At 43.7% G+C, this 16795-nt stretch overlaps 2 protein-coding genes across 6 annotated transcripts in view; both read left to right on the top strand.

Moving 5' to 3' along the window:
• ISX (intestine specific homeobox) overlaps window positions 1-10729 on the top strand; it is a 148561-nt gene extending 137832 nt beyond the window's left edge. Inside the window, 1 exon segment of the mRNA XM_070371852.1 lies at window positions 10546-10729. Coding sequence (XP_070227953.1) covers window positions 10546-10729 — 184 coding nt within the window.
• The window catches only part of HMGXB4 (HMG-box containing 4), a 35591-nt gene continuing 29296 nt past the window's right edge, over window positions 10501-16795 (top strand). The window contains exons 1-4 of one of the 5 annotated variants that reach the window (XM_070370194.1): window positions 10501-10595; window positions 15344-15443; window positions 16088-16236; window positions 16495-16573. In XM_070370194.1, coding sequence (XP_070226295.1) covers window positions 15413-15443; window positions 16088-16236; window positions 16495-16573 — 259 coding nt within the window. In that variant the 5' untranslated portion in view covers window positions 10501-10595; window positions 15344-15412. Of the gene's footprint in view, window positions 10596-11109; window positions 11220-15343; window positions 15444-16087; window positions 16237-16494; window positions 16574-16680 lie in introns of those variants that run through there. The other 4 variants (XM_070370196.1, XM_070370195.1, XM_070370197.1 and 1 more) reach the window with 4 other exon arrangements.

The following is a 16795-nucleotide window of genomic DNA, read 5'->3' as shown; positions in this document are numbered from 1 at the left end:
AGCAAGGGTCACAGGGAATGGGCAGTGAGGTGGGAGAACAGGAAGAGCTATTGGGGACCAGGAGTGGCAGGATGAAAGCCAAATCATGGGTATGTGACAGGACCTCTGAGCATTTAGGAGACCAGAGGGAAAACGATCACCCCCCTCTAAATAAATTGAGGGCTCAGAGCAGTTGCCATTTGAGCAGGTTTATATATGCAGCTGTGCTTGGCTCCATGAAATGGAGAACATCAGGATACACTCTCTGCATCCCTGGGCACTGAATCAGAGTTACTAGCCTTCAAACACAAAGATGGGGTTGGGAATGACTTTTCTGGTGGGGTCGAGAGAAAGTGAGTTCTCATCTTGGTGTTGGTGGTGGTGGTGCTCAGTCGCTCAGTTATATCTGATTCTTTTGCAACCCTACGGACTGAAGCCCACCAGGCTCCTCTGTCCATGGGATTTTCCAGGCAAGTATACCAGAGTGGGTTGCCATTTCCTTCTCCAGGGGATCTTCCCAACCCAGAGATCGAACCTGCATTTCCCGAATCGGCAAGCGGATTCTTTACCACTGAGCCACCTAGGAAGCCCTCTCATCTCAGTACTGCCATTAATTTACTATGGGACCTTGGATAAGTCACTCCTCATATCTGAAAAACCAGTAGGATGAGGCCAGCCAGTACAAAAGGAGTATTTACGAGAATACAATGTATGTCTCAAATGACCAAGCAAATGATTTCGTGTCTATGAACGGGTCCTTCAGTTTATTGGGTCGTACAGAAAATTGCCAGATATGTACACCATGTTAATTTTTCTTACACTGGACTTCACCGGGAGGTTGAAGCTTTGATCATATTTTGAAAGAGCAAAATTCAAGAGGTTATTAATGTATTTCAGGAGGTCTGGGTGTTTCCATCATCTAGGATTAACCTTAATTGGTCATCTCATAGGTGAAAGGCATGGAGAGGAGGGAGAGAGATGGAAGCCCCCAAGCTGAGACAGAACAGAACTCAGGAAGTCAACATAGGAAAAACACAGAAGTTCATTGAACCACTTTGAAAGTAACCTGGTGATATCGGTAAAGAGTGATATGCACTAGGTTATAGTACTTCCAGGCTTCCCAGGTGGTAAAGAACTTCGCTAGTGGTAAAGAAATCACCGGCCAATGCAGAAGGCATAATGAGGGTTCAATTCCCGGATCAGGAAGATCCCCTGGAGGAGGGCATGGCAGCCCACTCCAGTTTCTTGCCTGGAGAATCCCATGGACAGAGAGCCTGGTGGGCTACAGTCCATAAGGTCGCAAAAAGTCGGACACAACTGAAGCGACTTAGCACACACGCGTAGTAGCATTTTCACTCCTAGAAGACTTCTCGAGGAAGCTCTCACACAAATGCACAGGGCACTCAAACAAGATTGCTGCACTACTGCTTACAACCATTTTTAAGTATTTATTTATTTGGCCGTGCCGGGTCTCGGTTGCGGTATGTGTAAGATTTGGAATCCAGGATCTTTAGTTGCAACGCTCACACTCTTAGTTGCAGCATGTGGGATCTAGTTCCCCGATCAGGAATTGAATCCAGGCCCCCTGCATCAGGAGCTCTGAATCTTAGCCATTGGGCCACTAGGGAAGTCTCTAATAATTTTTTAAATGGATACAATGTAAATGCCCAAAGTGATGAGAATGAAAAAATAAAATCTGGTACACTGCCACCATAGAATACTATGCAGCTGTGAAAATAAATCACTTCATGTACGTGTGTCAACACAGATGGACAGCGAAGGCAAAAGTTGTGTGTGTGCATTTTGCAACTGGGTTTCTGATTTTACTATTTCATGCCTTCTTTCTTTTTTCTCTCTGATCAGTCCAACTAGAAATTTACCCATTTTATAGATCTTCTCAAAGGACAACCTTTTGAAAATAAACCTTTATTTGGAATAATTTTAGACTTACAGAAAACTTGCAAAGATAGCTGAGAAAGTTCTCATACACCACTCACTCTGCAGTCTCAGGTTCCCCTTGTGTTACTATGTCACACTACTGTTGTATATTTGTCAAAATATAAGGAACCAACAAAGACACATTACTATTAATGAAACTCTAGACTTTGGATGTTGCAGGTTTTCTGTTAATGTCCTCGCTCTGTTCTAGGATCCATTACACTGTAGAGATTACCACTTTGCATTTTGCTGTGTTCGTGTCTTCTGGTCTGTGACTATGTTTCAACCTTCCCTCATTTTTCACAACCTTGACAGACTTGAGGAGTACTGGTCAGGTGCTTTGGAGATGGTCCCTCAATTTGGGTGTGTATCTGATGTATTTTATCATGATTTGGCTGGAGTGATGGATTTAAGGGAAGAATGTGTGCTCAGTCGCTGAGTTGTGTCTGACTCTTTGTGACCCCAAGGACTGTAGCCCATCAGGTTCCTCTGTCCATGGAATTTTCCAGGCAAGAATACTAGAGCAAGTTGCCATTTCCTACTCCAGGAGATCTTCCTGACCCAGGGATCAAATCCACGTCTCATGCGATGACGTGCAGATTCCTTACCACTGAGCCACCTGAGAAGCCAGGGGAAGAATACCTCAAGGTAAAGAGTCTTTCTCATCCTGTCATATCAAAGGTAACTAGTATCACTTGGTTAAGGCAGCACGTGACAGAATTCGACATCTACAATTACCACCTTCTCTCTCCGTGACTACAGTCTTCAGAATTGAGTCACTAAGTCTAGCCAACTCTCAAATGCAAAGGTGAGAATTAAGCTCAACCTCCTGGTGGGGGCCAGGAGTGCCTGCATATATTATTTGGGATTTTTCTACAATGCATATTTGTCTCTTTTCCCCTATTTATTTATCTCTTCAATCATTTACATCATTATCAACTCCTGTATATTTATTTTATAACCTTGGTTATGATCCAATAGATACCATTTAGTTAGTTTCTTGAATTGCTCCAGCTCTGACCATCGGGAGCTCTTTCAGGTCAATTCGTCTGTCCCTTTGACATACCCTCGCCTCCCCCCCACCCCACACACACACACAACAAACACACACACCCTCCGTTTCTCTTTCTGAAGAACTCTTCTTATTTTCTGGTACTACAGCGTGCTTCGGGCTCATTTGTACTTTCTCTTCCCCAACCCTGGAATCAGTTTTTCAGTTTTATTTATTTTCTCTATCATTTGTCTGCTTTCCATTTTAACGATTTTTGCCCTTCCTCTATTATTTCCTCTTTTCTGCTTATTTTGACTTTAATTTTAATTAATTTCTCTAATTTTTTTTTTTTTTGGCTGCATGGTGCAGCATGTGAGATCTTAGTTCCCCAACCAGGGGTCGAACCCATACCCCTGCAGTGGAAGTACAGAGTCCCAGCCACTGGACTGCCAGGGAAGCCCCCAACCCACTGATAATTTCTTAGAGTGAAAGTTGATGTTATTGACTTGAAACTTTGAGACCTGTCTTTTACTGACAGATTTAGTACCATAGATTTTAGTACTATAAATCTTCCTCGGAGCCCTACTTTAACTGCATCCCACACATTTTGATATGTTTTGTGTTTTTTGTTTTGATTCAGTTCAATATACTTCTATATTTCCCTTTTGACTCATTTTTGGATGTCTGCAGGATTTGAAGGTACATGATTTAATCTCCAGATAATTGGGAATTTTCCATAGAGACATTATCCCTATGTCACTGATTTCTAGCTTAGTTCCATTATAGTGAGAACATATTTCACATGACTTGAATCCTTTCTAAACTTATTAAGACTTTTTTTATGGCTCAATATATAGTCTATCTTGGTAAATGCTCCATGTGCTCTTACAAAGCATGTATGTTGTTGGGTGGCACACGCTAGTAAAGTAATGCTCAAAAGTCTCCAAGCCAGGTTTCAACAATACGTGAACCATGAACTTTCAGATGTTCAAGCTGGTTTTAGAAAAGGCAGAGGAACCAGAGATCATATTGCCAACATCGTTGGATCAGTGAAAAGGCAAGAGAGTGCCAGAAAAACATCTATTTCTGCTTTATTGACTATGCCAAAGCCTTTGACTGTGTGGATCACAATAAACTGTGGAAAATTCTGAAAGAGATGGGAATACCAGACCACCTGACCTGCCCCTTGAGAAATCTGTATGCAGGTCAGGAAGCAACAGTTAGAACTGGACATGGAACAACAGACTGGTTCCAAATAGGAAAAGGAGTACGTCAAGGCTGTATATTGTCACCCTGCTTATTTAACTTATATGCAGAGTATATCAAGAGAAACACTGGGCTGGATGAAGCACAAGCTGGAATCAAGATTGCCGGGAGAAATATCAATAACTTCAGATATGCAGATGACACCACCCTTATGGCAGAAAGTGAAGAATAACTAAAGAGCCTCTTGATGAAAGTGAAAGGAGAGTGAAAAAGCTGGCTTAAAGCTCATCATTCAGAAAAAGAGATAACGGCATCTGGTCTCATTACTTCACGGCAATTAGATGGAGAAACAGTGGAAACAGTGGCAGACTTTATTTGGGGGGGGGGGCTCCAAAATCACTGCAGATGGTGACTGCAGCCATGAAATTAAAGATGCTTACTCCTTGGGAGAAAAGTTATGACCAACCTAGACAGCATATTAAAAAGCAGAGACGTTACTTTGCCAACAAAGGTCCTTCTGGTCAAGGCTATGGTTTTTCCAGGAGTCATGTATGGATATGAGAGTTGGACTATAAAGAAAGCTGAGCACCAAAGAATTGATGCTTTTGAAGTGTGGTGTTGGATAAGACTCTTGAGAGTCCCTTGGACTGCAAGGGGGTCAAACCAGTCAATCCTAAGGAAATCAGTCCTGAATATCCATTGGAAGGACTGATGTTGAAGCTGAAACTCCAACACTTTGGTCACCTGATGCAAAGAGTTGACTCATTTGAAAAGACCCTGATGCTGGGAAAGATTGAAGACAGGAGGAGAAGGGGACAACAGAGGATGAGATGGTTGGATGGCATCAATGACTCAATGGAAATGAGTTTGAGTAAACTCCAGGAGTTGGTGATGGACAGGGAGGCCTGGGGTGCTGCAGTCCACAGGGTTGCAGAGTCAGACACGACTGAGCAACTGAACTGAACCGAAGCCAATTAACATGCTGCTCAAGGTTTTAGTTGCATTTCTGATTTTCTATTTAGGTATTCTATCAGTTATTGAGAGACAGTTGTTGAAATCTCTGACATAATTGTGTTTGTCTGTTTCTCCCTACAGTTCTTCTGACAACAATCTCTGATTTTCCTTAAGGTTCTGCCTGACCTACTCCTGGGTGAGGATGTGACCTAATTTAACCAATGAGCGTACCCCATGCCTTTACTCATACCAATTGCTTTCTGTTTGGACATATGATCCAATTCAGGAAAGAAGAGTCAGTCCCATGATACCTACCAAACAAACAGGAAAAAGAAACCTTCTCTCCAGGGATGTTGCTAGCAGTAAAGATAATAAAGCCTGGAACTATTGGAGTCACCACCTGGAGCCTGAGAATAAAGCCAGAAGAAAGCACCAAAGAGAGATGTCAAGAGAGCAGCTGGAGCTCCTCCCTGGATCCAGCCACAGCTGAATGCACTGGACACCTCAATAATGTTAGCCAATAAATTCCCCTTTCCTGCTGAACTAATTTGAATTGGGTTTCTGTCGCTTACAACTAGAAACATCCTGACCAATATTGAAGAAGAGAGATATACATTCCTGAGGCTCTTAAATACTTAGCAAGGATGCTAATGTCAGGTAAGGTGTCCCAGAAGTGCAATCCCATACCATTTGGTGAAACTCATTGCCAGTCTTTTTGGTGAGCAGGATAGGGGCTGTGCAGAAGGTCATTATGCCAGAGTTATTTTGTGTGCATGTGTGGGTGTTTACACTTGAGGGATATATTCAACAACTCTGTCTCAAGTGTTTTAACATCTCAGCATCTCACAGTTGTAAGAACAGTAATTAAACAGAATCTCATCTTCTACATAGCATAGAGGAAGAGAGAGAGTGATATGGCGAAAACGGCAGTGAAAACCAAGAGTCCAATAACCTGGTATCTAATCCTAATCTGATCACTAATTGACAGCATGGGTTGAGACAAATCCCCCTGCTCCTTTTGACCTCAATTTGTAAGTCTGTAAAGTGATAAGAATGACTATATCATCTTCAAGCACCTGTCCAATTCTGGAATGGACAGCCGGCTAGGATAGAGGTTCCTAATCTTTAATAGGATCTAAACCCCAGAAAAATACACACGTGCACAAACACATAATTTTGCATAGAGTCTCATGGGTTTCACAACTCTAGAAGCCATTCTTTTAAGATGGACTTCTTGTAAGATGGAACTAAGATGGACTGGAATAGGTGAATTTAACTCAGATAACCAGTGTATCTACTACTGTGGGCAGGAATCCCTTAGAAGAAATGGAGTAGCCATCATAGTCAACAAAAGAGTCCGAAATGCAGTACTTGGATGCAATCTCAAAACAACAGAATGATCTCTGTTCGTTTCCAAGGCAAACCATTCATTATCACAGTAATCCAAGTCTATGCCCTGACCAGTAATGCTGAAAAAGCTGAAGTTGAACGCTTCTATGAAGACCTACAAGACGTGCTAGAACTAACACCCAAAAAAGATGTCCTTTTCATTATAGAGGACCGGAATGCAAAAGTAGGAAGTCAAGGAACACCTGGAGTAACAGGCAAATTTGGCCTTAGAATACAGAATGAAGCAAGGCAAAGTCTCACAGAATTCTGCCAAGACAACTCACTGGTCATAGCAAACACCCTCTTCCAACAACACAGGAGAAAACTCTACACATGGACATCACCAGATGGTCAACACCGAAATCAGATTGATTATATCCTTTGCAGCCAAAGATGGAGAATCTCTATATAGTCAGCAAAAACAAGACCAGGAGCTGACTGTGGCTCAGTTCATGAACTCTTTATTGTCAAATTCAGACTGAAATTGAAGAAAGTGGGGAAAACCACTAGACCATTCAGGTGTGACCTAAATCAAATCCCTTATGACTATACACTGGAAGTGAGAAATAGATTTAAGGGACTAGATCTGATAGACAGAGTGCCTGATGAACTTTGGACGGAGGTTCATGACATTGTACAGGAGACAGGGAGCAAGACCATCCCCAAGAAAAAGAAATGCAAAAAAGCAAAATGGCTCTCTGAGGAGGCCTTACAAATAGCTGTTTAAAGAAGAGAAGCAAAAAGCAAAGGAGAAAAGGAAAGATATACCCATTTGAATGCAGAGTTCCAAAGAATAGCAAGGAGAGTTAAGAAAGCCTTCCTCGGTGATCAATGAAAAGAAACAGAGGAAAACAACAGAATGGGAAAGACTAGAGATCTCTTCAAGAAAATTAGAGATACCAAGGGAACATTTCATGCAAAGATGGGGTCAATAAAGAACAGAATGGTATGGAGCTAACAGAAGCAGAAGATATTAAGAAGAGGTGGCAGGAATATACAGAAGAACTACACAAAAAAGATCTTAATCACCCAGATAATCATGAAGGTGTGATCACTCCCACTCACCTAGAGACAGACAGCCTGGGAAGTGAAGTCAGGTGGGCCTTAGGAAGCATCACTACAAACAAAGCTAGTGGAGGTGATGGAATTCCAGTTGAGCTATTTCAAATTCTAAAAGATGATGCTGTGAAAGTGCTGTACTCAATATGTCAGCAAATTTGGAAAACTCAGCAGTGACCACAGGACTGGAAAAGGTCAATTTTCATTCCAACCCCAAAGAAAGGTAATGCCAAAGAATGCTCAAACTACTGCACAATTGCACTCATCTCACATGCTAGTAAAGTAATGCTCAAAATTCTCCAAGCCAGGCTTCAGCAATATGTGAACCGTGAATTTCCAGATGTTCAAGCTGGTTTTAGAAAAGGCAGAGGAACCAGAGATCAAACTGCCAACATCCGCTGGAGCATCAAAAAAGCAAAAGAGTGCCAGAAAAACATCTATTTCTGCTTTATTGACTATGCCAAAGCCTTTGACTGTGTGGATCACAAGAAACTGTGGAAAATTCTGAAAGAGATGGGAATACCAGACCACCTGACCTGCCTCTTGAGAAACCTGTATACAGGTCAGGAAGCAACAGTTAGAACTGGACATGGAACAACAGATTGGTTCCAAATAGGAAAAGGAGTACGTCAAGGCTGTATATTGTCACCCTGCTTATTTAACTTATATGCAGAGTACATTTATTTTGGGGGGCTCCAAAATCACTGCAGATGGTGACTGCAGCCATGAAATTAAAAGACGCTTACTCCTTGGTAAAAAAGTTATGACCAACCTAGATAGCATATTCAAAAGCAGAGACATTACTTTGCTAACAAAGGTTCGTCTAGTCAAGGCTATGGATTTTCCCGTGGTCATGTATGGATGTGAGAGTTGGACTGTGAGGAAGGCTGAGCGCTGAAGAATTGATGCTTTTGAACTGTGGTGTTGGAGAAGACTCTTGAGAATCCCTTGGACTGCAAGGAGATCCAACCAGTCCATTCTGAAGGAGATCAACCCTGGGATTTCTTTGGAAGGAATGATGCTAAAGCTGAAACTCCAGTACTTTAGCCACCTCATGCAAAGAGTTGACTCATTGGAAAAGACTCTGATGCTGGAAGGGATTGGGGGCAGGAGGAGAAGGGGACAACAGAGGATGAGATGGCTGGATGGCATCACTGGCTCAATGGACATGAGTCTGGGTGAACTCCGGGAGTTGGTGATGGACAGGGAGGCCTGGCGAGCTGCGATTCATGGGGTTGCAAAGAGTTGGACACGACTGAGCGACTGAACTGAACTGAACTGAAGAGTACATCATGAGAAACGTTGGGCTGGAGGAAGCACAAGCTGGAATCAAGATTGCCAGGAGAAATATCAATAACCTCAGATATGCAGATGATACCACCCTTATGGCAGAAAGTGAAGAAGAACTAAAGAGCCTCTTGTTGAAAGTGAAAGAGGAGAGTGAAAAAGTTGGCTTAAAGCTCAACATTCAGAAAACGAAGATCATGGCATCCGGTTCCATCACTTCATGGCAAATAGATGGGGAAACAGTGAAAACAGTGGCTGCCTGTTTTTTCTGGGCTCCAAAATCACTGTGGATGGTGAATGCAGCCATGAAATTGAAAGATGCTTGCTCCTTGGAAGGAAAGTTATGACCAACCTAGACAGCATATTAAAAATAAGAGACATTACTTTGCCAACAAAGGTCCGTCTAATCAAGGCTATGATTTTTCCAGTAGTCATGTATGGATGTGATAGTTGGACACTAAAGAAAGCTGAGTGCTGAAGAATTGATGCTTTTGAACTGTGGTGTTGGAGAAGACTCTTGAGAGTCCCTTGGACTGAAAGGAGATCCAACCAGTCAATCCTAAAGGAGATCAGTCCTGGGTGTTCATTGGAAGGACTGATGTTGAAGCTGAAACTTCAATACTTTGGCCACCTGATCCGAAGAGCTGACTCATTGGAAAAGACCCTGATGCTGGGAAAGATTGAAGGCAGGAGGAGAAGCGGAGGACAGAGGATGAGATGGTTGGATGGCATCACCGACACAATGGGCATGGGTTTGGGTAGACTCCGAGAGTTGGTGATGGACAGGGAGGCCTGGTGCACTGTGCTTCATGGGGTCCCAAAGAGTCAGACACGACTGGGCGACTGAACTGAACTGATAAGTCATTCTATATCTCTAAACTCCCTGCTCCACAGAAACTATGACACTAGCTTCTGCTTGGACTCCTCTGGTGACAGGGAGCTCACTACCTTACAAAGTAGTCAAACATAACTGAACTGCGCTGGAAAAATTAATTCGTCTGCATATTGAACCAAGAGCTGCACACTGTAACTTCTACCCATTGGTCTGAATTCTCCAGAGCAAAATGGGGAAAAAACAAAACCCTTTCCCTCCTTTGTGTAGCAACTTTTCATTTCTCTGAAAACTGTTTCTAACTTTGAAATGCAAACGATTTATGGGGAGAAATGCAGATGATGTGCCGTGCAAATTATTTTTCAGTGCATTGTTATAAAGATACATTCTGCCTACCTCACCCCAAATACGCCAATCTTCTAAATGCAGATGCTAAATTCCAGACAAGCAGCACTGGTATTAATCTGCACGATTTTGCAAAGACAGAAGTTATTGTATAAAAATATCTTGAAGGAAACAGCAGGGTTTTTCGGAAAGAGCACTTCAGTAAAACTCAAAAGTCTTAGAAGTGGCTGGTAGCCTGTCTTGCACTCCAACTACCTGTGTATCCTTGGGCAAGTCACTTAACCCCTCCCTCTGAACCCCATTTCTGATCTGTAAAATGTGACGGAACCTACCTCACAGAGATGCAGTGAGGATCAAATGCTGTCCTGTTCGTAAAGCTTCTAGCCCAAGCCTGACACAGAACTAATTCTTATTACAGACTAGCTCCGGGGCTCAGCAAGCCCAGCATCTCATTCGATGCGCTCGGCGCTCTTGCACCAGCGGGATTCCCCTTCCAAAGCAGAGTCTGCGCTCTGGGCTCGACTGAGGCTCCCTGGTCGCTCGCGCTTTTCTCTCCTTCTCCAAGATGGCGGCGGTCGGCGGCGCTGAGGCGGGATCCGGGCGAGCCTAGTGAAGGTAGCGGCGAGCGGAGCCCCCACGAGGCCGAGCTAGGCCCCCACCCCCAGGCGGCAGCGGCCCCGCCCCGCCGCCACCCGCCGCCTCGGGCCGCGACACCGCCCCGAGAGCGCCCCGGGCCCCTCGCGGCCTAGCCCAGGGGCCGAGCCGGGGACTGGAGTAGCGGCCGCAGTCCGCCCCCGGGAAGGGGCTGGAGCGGGCCGAAGGAGGAAGGCGGGCGGGAGCTGTTCAAATGGGGAAGGCGGGAAAGTGCGGGCCGGGAGGGGGCGTGCGGCCGCCCCGGGGGCCCGCGGGCCGAGGCCGCCCCTCCCCCTGCCCGGCCGTCTCCGCCCTCGGGGGCGCCTAGAGCCGCCGGGACGCGGGAACCCGGGTCGTGGCCGCCTTGCGGCTCAGGACCCGGGACACGGTCCCTGGGCTGTCAAGGGGCAAGGGAGCCGGGGTGACGGGAGGGCTGGGGCGCGGCTGGCAGGAATGGATGCGACGAGCTTTCTTTTTTTTTCCCCTCTTCGCCCAGCTTTGTTGAACTAGCTGTTGCTGCAAAACTGCCAAGAGAATCCCGTTGGTTTGCCGTGGGGACCACAAAAATGGTGGTCTTGGGGGCTCTTTGTAGCAATAACCTGTGTGGTATGTAATCATTGCGTGCGACCCAGTTTGAACGTGCCTTCCTTAGTGGGATCTGCTCCATCCAGACCCATTTTAAACCCAAAGCTGTTTACTTGTAGGTTTCACTTAATTTTTCTATCGGGCAGAAGAGAACCATCTTATCTCTCTGCTACCTGATGGCTAAGTTGGTGGCTGATTATATTACCCCATAGCAGAATTAAAAAAAAACAACCACTGAATCTAGAGTAGAGCCTGTTGATTGGACAAGGCTTGTCAAAATTTGTACCGCTGGGTTTTTTTGGAAATGTGTGTTGTCAGCAGATCTGTGTGGTGGTCGTGGTTCCGCTCAATTGCACCCCAATGAGAGGATTCAATCCCCACCCCTGGCTGTCGGGATCTCTGCAGTTTCCAGAGCTGGCAGGGGCTGTGAGTGCTGCATAGGTAGGTTCGTGGAGAAGGGAGTGGCAAGAATTACCAGGCTCTGGGTTCTGAGATTGGAGGAAATCTGGGCGAAAATGAGAAGGCATCCCCTGCTCCTATCCTCAAAGTAACAACAGCAGCAATTCAGAAACTGGCAACAGCTGTGTGTGCATCTTCCTTTTCCTGCACCGACTGGCAGCTTGAGTTCCTGAAAGAAGGGCTGGAAGAAGAGAACGTGGAATCTTGAAAATCTTGACAAAGGCTTGCCTCCTGAACTGGACCCGCGCCTCAGGATTTCGCTTACTGCCCGGGTTTCCGAGGCTTACTTTGTCTTTTTCAAAACACACTTACATTTTGGGATGAAGAAGCTTGCTAGTGAATGCTGGGGCTGAGATGACCTCAAAACACCATCTTCTGAAACTTTATTTTCCAAAGTACTTTTAATTTGGGCTTTCAAAATAACAAAGTACTATGTCTGATGATTTCCCCTTTTTCCTGATTGCTTTGATAACTCCGAGGGCAAAGCCTGAACATCGCCATATACTCACCTACAAGTGGAAGAGTAGCGCTGTCTCCTTCTTTCATCTCTTGAAGAGAAGTCCCCAAGTTTGATAATTCTCACCTTCCAAAAGTACACGTTTCATGATGACATATTTCTTACTTCCACAAACAACATAAATAATGAACTTTTACTTCTGTTGTCATTTCTTAACCCACTGAAAGGAACATAATTGTAAAATTATCCTACCTTTTGAAGTTGACAGTTTTGAATTCTACACACACCAAAATTTATGGAGTTCCGGAGAATGAGCTTTAAACATCGAAATGAGTTTTTACATTTGCCAACATTTAATGTAATTATGGCCTCTGTTTTCTAATGTGAATATCCAGCCTAATATTTTTCAATTTCATTAATCCTCACAATCTGCTGCCTAAGCCTGGACTCTGAATTTATCATGGATAATGTTCAAGACCTGGAAAGAACATCAGGAGAGTTATCTTGTATAAATGTTGCCCTAACTTTGCCTTTCCTCCACACTGTTGCTTGAGACTTCTTTATCTGGTTTCATCTTCCTTCTATGAGTCAGCATCCAAAACTAACCCCTGGGCTGCAATAATATCCTCACTTGAAAGAACCTACAAGTTCAGGGTCCATCAGTCTGCCCAAGCTGTGAGTGAGTGAGACCATTGTATCTAATTTTAGTTTTCTAAGCTCTTGACCGTCCCAGTTCTTTACTGAGTTGGACTTGCCTTCAGGCCCCGTTCATTTTTTACTATAGGTTGTTTAATCTTGTAATTTATAAATGCTCCTCCTGTGTCTTTAGAATAATAGTAGCAGACCTGATTGTAATACAAAATGCCAACACCAGCACACGTTTTCTGTGCTGTTCTGTGCCTCTGAGGATCAGCTCCTAATTTTCTGTTCCCTTGTACAGTTTTTTCATCCACTGGTTGTTTTTCAAAGCAGTTAAGAGACCATGAGTGCCTTTTCATAGTCCAGTAAGTGACATCATTGTTTTCTTTCTGGAGCTGTCTTCAGAACTACTTACTCCTATTCTGACTGTTAGTTGTTCAGCTCTGTTTTATGTTAGTTTTGATATTTCCAAAGGGAAGGCCTGGTTATAAGTCTCAGGACCTGCCTTCACTTCATACAGTAGAGCATTTTGTTCTTGACCACAGATTGGTGGCCGCATTGGCGTTGAATATTTCAGATTTTTTTGCCCATTATTTCTCAAAGGTTCTTAGCCAGAATCCATTTGGCATGGAAAACATTTAACTTGAGGTCACAAGTTGTGCTATTTCTTGGCATTATCAGCCTATGAAAATGAATGGGGTCCATATACTCTTCTAATAAACTTACTATGCTTTAGTGCCAGTGAGCAGATATTCTGTTTTTAAATGAATGGATGTAATTCCCTATGATGATGCTTCTCCTCTGACCCCTCCTGGAGTTGCACCATGTGGGTGGACAGGGGGCAACAGTAATTTCTATTTGAGAAAGTTTAACGCTTAGTATTGGAACATGGAAAACTGGCTATATTATGAATTTCTACATGATACCCAACCTCATATCCCCATAATTTCCTGTGAAAAGCCCTTTGAGTAAGCAGTTCTCCAGTTATTTGTAAAAAGAACCAAGTTCATTTCATTTTTCCACTTCACTCAAGCCCCTCTTACCTTGACCAAGTCCATTCTTCTTTCCATTCCTTAGGGAAGTGGAGAAATGCTTTTTTACATTTCTGAATGTTACTTGTAAATCGTTCCTGGTAATACTTCTTTTTCTATTTTCAACATAAACTTATCTGTGCATTGCATCTTATCTGACTTGTGCAAGTAGGTCTTTTTTCTTTTGGTTTATTTTAAATGTAACTCTTAGGAAAGTTGCCCTTGTTCATTCATCTTTTCTTTCCTAAAAGTTGCATACTTCACAATTACCTGTACCTTCCTCAAAGGGATTGTCAATATCTCGTTGAAGTGTCCTTCAGCATTTCTAAACCCCACTGTCGTTATGAAGGTAAAATATAAGTAAATAATCAGATCAACTTTTAAGCATTTCACTAACAGAATGAAGACATTTTCAATATATTTAGTATATAAAATTTAAACTTCCTGCAAAAACTTTTCCTGCAGGAATTGTGACATTGCCTGTCCTAAAAATATTTGAAGAACCTTACCTTCCAGTGCAGTTTATGGCTTGTCATCTTCACAGTCAAAATGGACATATAAAGTTGAATGCCAAAAAAGTAATGTTAACGAATTTAAAGCAGTATTTAGAACACTTAAATTTTAACAGTTCTTCAAATTAGTGAATATCTTAATAATGATAAAAATTCCATCACCAGTGGACAGGTGGCAATTCCTCCTTATTTTCACCTGTGAAAGTGAAAGTTGTTCAGTCGTGTCCGACTCTTTGCGATCCCATGGACTATACACTCCGTGGAATTTTCCAAGCCAGAATACTGGAGTGGGTAGCCTTTCCCTTCTCCTAGGGATCTTCCTAACCCAGGTCTCCTGAGTTACAGGCAGATTCTTTACCAGCTGAGCCACAAGGGAAGCCCATTTTCACCTGTAGCCTTTAAGAAAGGCTTGATGGCATTAAAGCTGTTTTATGGGCAACTAATATAAGAAGTGTGCCTACTTTTACACTTCTGTGATTTTGAGCAAATTCAAAGAGCCCAACAAAATACACACCAAAAAATTATGCTCTCAAGATCTTTACTATCCCTGTCATCATTTCTGCTTAAACTGCAATACAACAGATTTTAGCCTGTCACCAGTTCAACCAGTAGGATGTTGTGGTCTCAAATGCCTGGCATGATCTGTCTTCCTCTGCATCCTGCTTTGTCTGTGCATTTTGTGACCGTAATTGAACCTAACCCTGACTTCATGTCGGCTTTCACCCTGTCTCAGTGTTACTAGGCCTGTTGGCATTTCACAAGTTCTCATGAATTTTTGAAGTTTTTTTTTTTTAATGGGAGGTATTTTATATACTTCCCCAACTGACAGCTTTAATTCATGAATCAAATCGAATTAAGCCTAATGCACTTGCTACAGCTGCATCCCTAGTATATTTACAAACAGAAAGAGAAGGTGGTGACAAGACCCTCCTTTATTCCTTGCTGCCCTTCCAGTCCGCCCTTGGATCACTTCGCATTTCCACCTGGACGGTTGCTTCTCCACAGTGATTTCGCATTACAGGCGGGTTTTCCTTCTTTGTTTCTCAGACCTGGTCCTGTAGACGGGAAGGAGCCTGGACACAGGGACCCCATTCTCAAAGGCCCTGCAGGACCGCCATGGCTTATGATGACTCCGTGAAGAAAGAAGGTATGACCCCTTAACCTGAGAAGCATTCCAAAGAGGGTGTCCTCTTCAATCCTTGCAGCCCATGGACATAGAGACCAGGACTGGCCATCACAGCCTGGACTCCCAAGTGATGACCCAGAGCACTAGTAAAACTTCACATCATCCCCAGACTGGGCCCATGGAAACGCAAACTGGGACAGGGTTCTAACCCGAGAGTCTGAGCCATAAGTCTCTAGTCTATGGGGTGATCCCCAGCAGCACTCGTGGTCCTTGCCAGCTCCAGTGTGCAGGAGCCTGGGGATAGGAACCACACAGTGGACGCCCACAGAGCAGCACAGCACATGAATCCTTATTCTTTTCAGCCTTACCTCTGCAAGTCCGTGTCCACCTGCCAAACCACAACCAAGAAACCATGTTTCAGGACGCACCTTGGGCCTTTGCATAGCATGGAAGCATTGTTTCTTCAGGTCTGATTCTTATTTGCAGCCAACTCGTCAGGACATAATGCTCACCCCCTCGGATCTAGCCCTGTGTTCCAGTGGACTTACCAAATGACATGATTCTAATTCGGAAATGGAGGGACTGTTGCATTTCATGGGTGGTGATGCAGTCGTGACTTACTTGACTTTCTCATTTCCTTTCCCAAATGAACCTGTGCTTCTCAGATTGCTTTGATGGTGATCACAGCTTTGAGGACATAGGGCTAGCTGCTGGCCGAAGCCAACGAGAAAAGAAACGTTCTTACAAAGATTTTTTGAGGGAAGAGGAAGAAATCGCTGCTCAGGTCAGGAATTCTTCCAAGAAGAAATTAAAGGTAAATTCTAAACATTTGAATTAGGAATGTTTAAACTAGGTCATAGCGTGTTTCCTAGTATTCGAAGAAAGATGCTTCTTTGAAAAACGTTTAAAAAGAAAGATAAGCATCATTCACATCTTTTTTTTTTTTTTTACTATTTCCTGTGTGGTACTTTATTTCCAAAGTCAGAAATCGTCAGAAAACAACATTGGTTCCAAAGTGCCTGTGCCTCATCGTCTTATTCGTTGCTCAGTTCTCCTTCCTCTTGAATTCTAGGACAGTGAGCTTTACTTCTTGGGGACGGACACGCACAGGAAAAAGAGGAAGCACTCCTCCGATGACTACTACTATGGAGGTGAGGCTGGGGAGCGGCAGCAGGCGGGACAGACGCTTCACTGGTTCTTGGAGTCGGGGTAGGGGAGAGAGATCCAGATGTTGCTGACTCAGTGGCCTATTTAACAGGACAGTGGTTCTTGTTCTGAGTGCCGATAAACCAGTGTGAAGGAGGAGAGAGGTGGAGGGCTGGTATTTTGGAGGATTCAGCATAGAAGAACAGTCTTCATTTGTGATACACCAG

The sequence above is a fragment of the Bos mutus genome, chromosome 5 (genome assembly GCF_027580195.1).
Source record: "Bos mutus isolate GX-2022 chromosome 5, NWIPB_WYAK_1.1, whole genome shotgun sequence".
Taxonomy (NCBI): Eukaryota; Metazoa; Chordata; class Mammalia; order Artiodactyla; family Bovidae; genus Bos; species Bos mutus.
The sequence above is the reverse complement of the archived record's forward strand: the minus strand, read 5'-3'. Positions and strand labels throughout refer to the sequence as shown.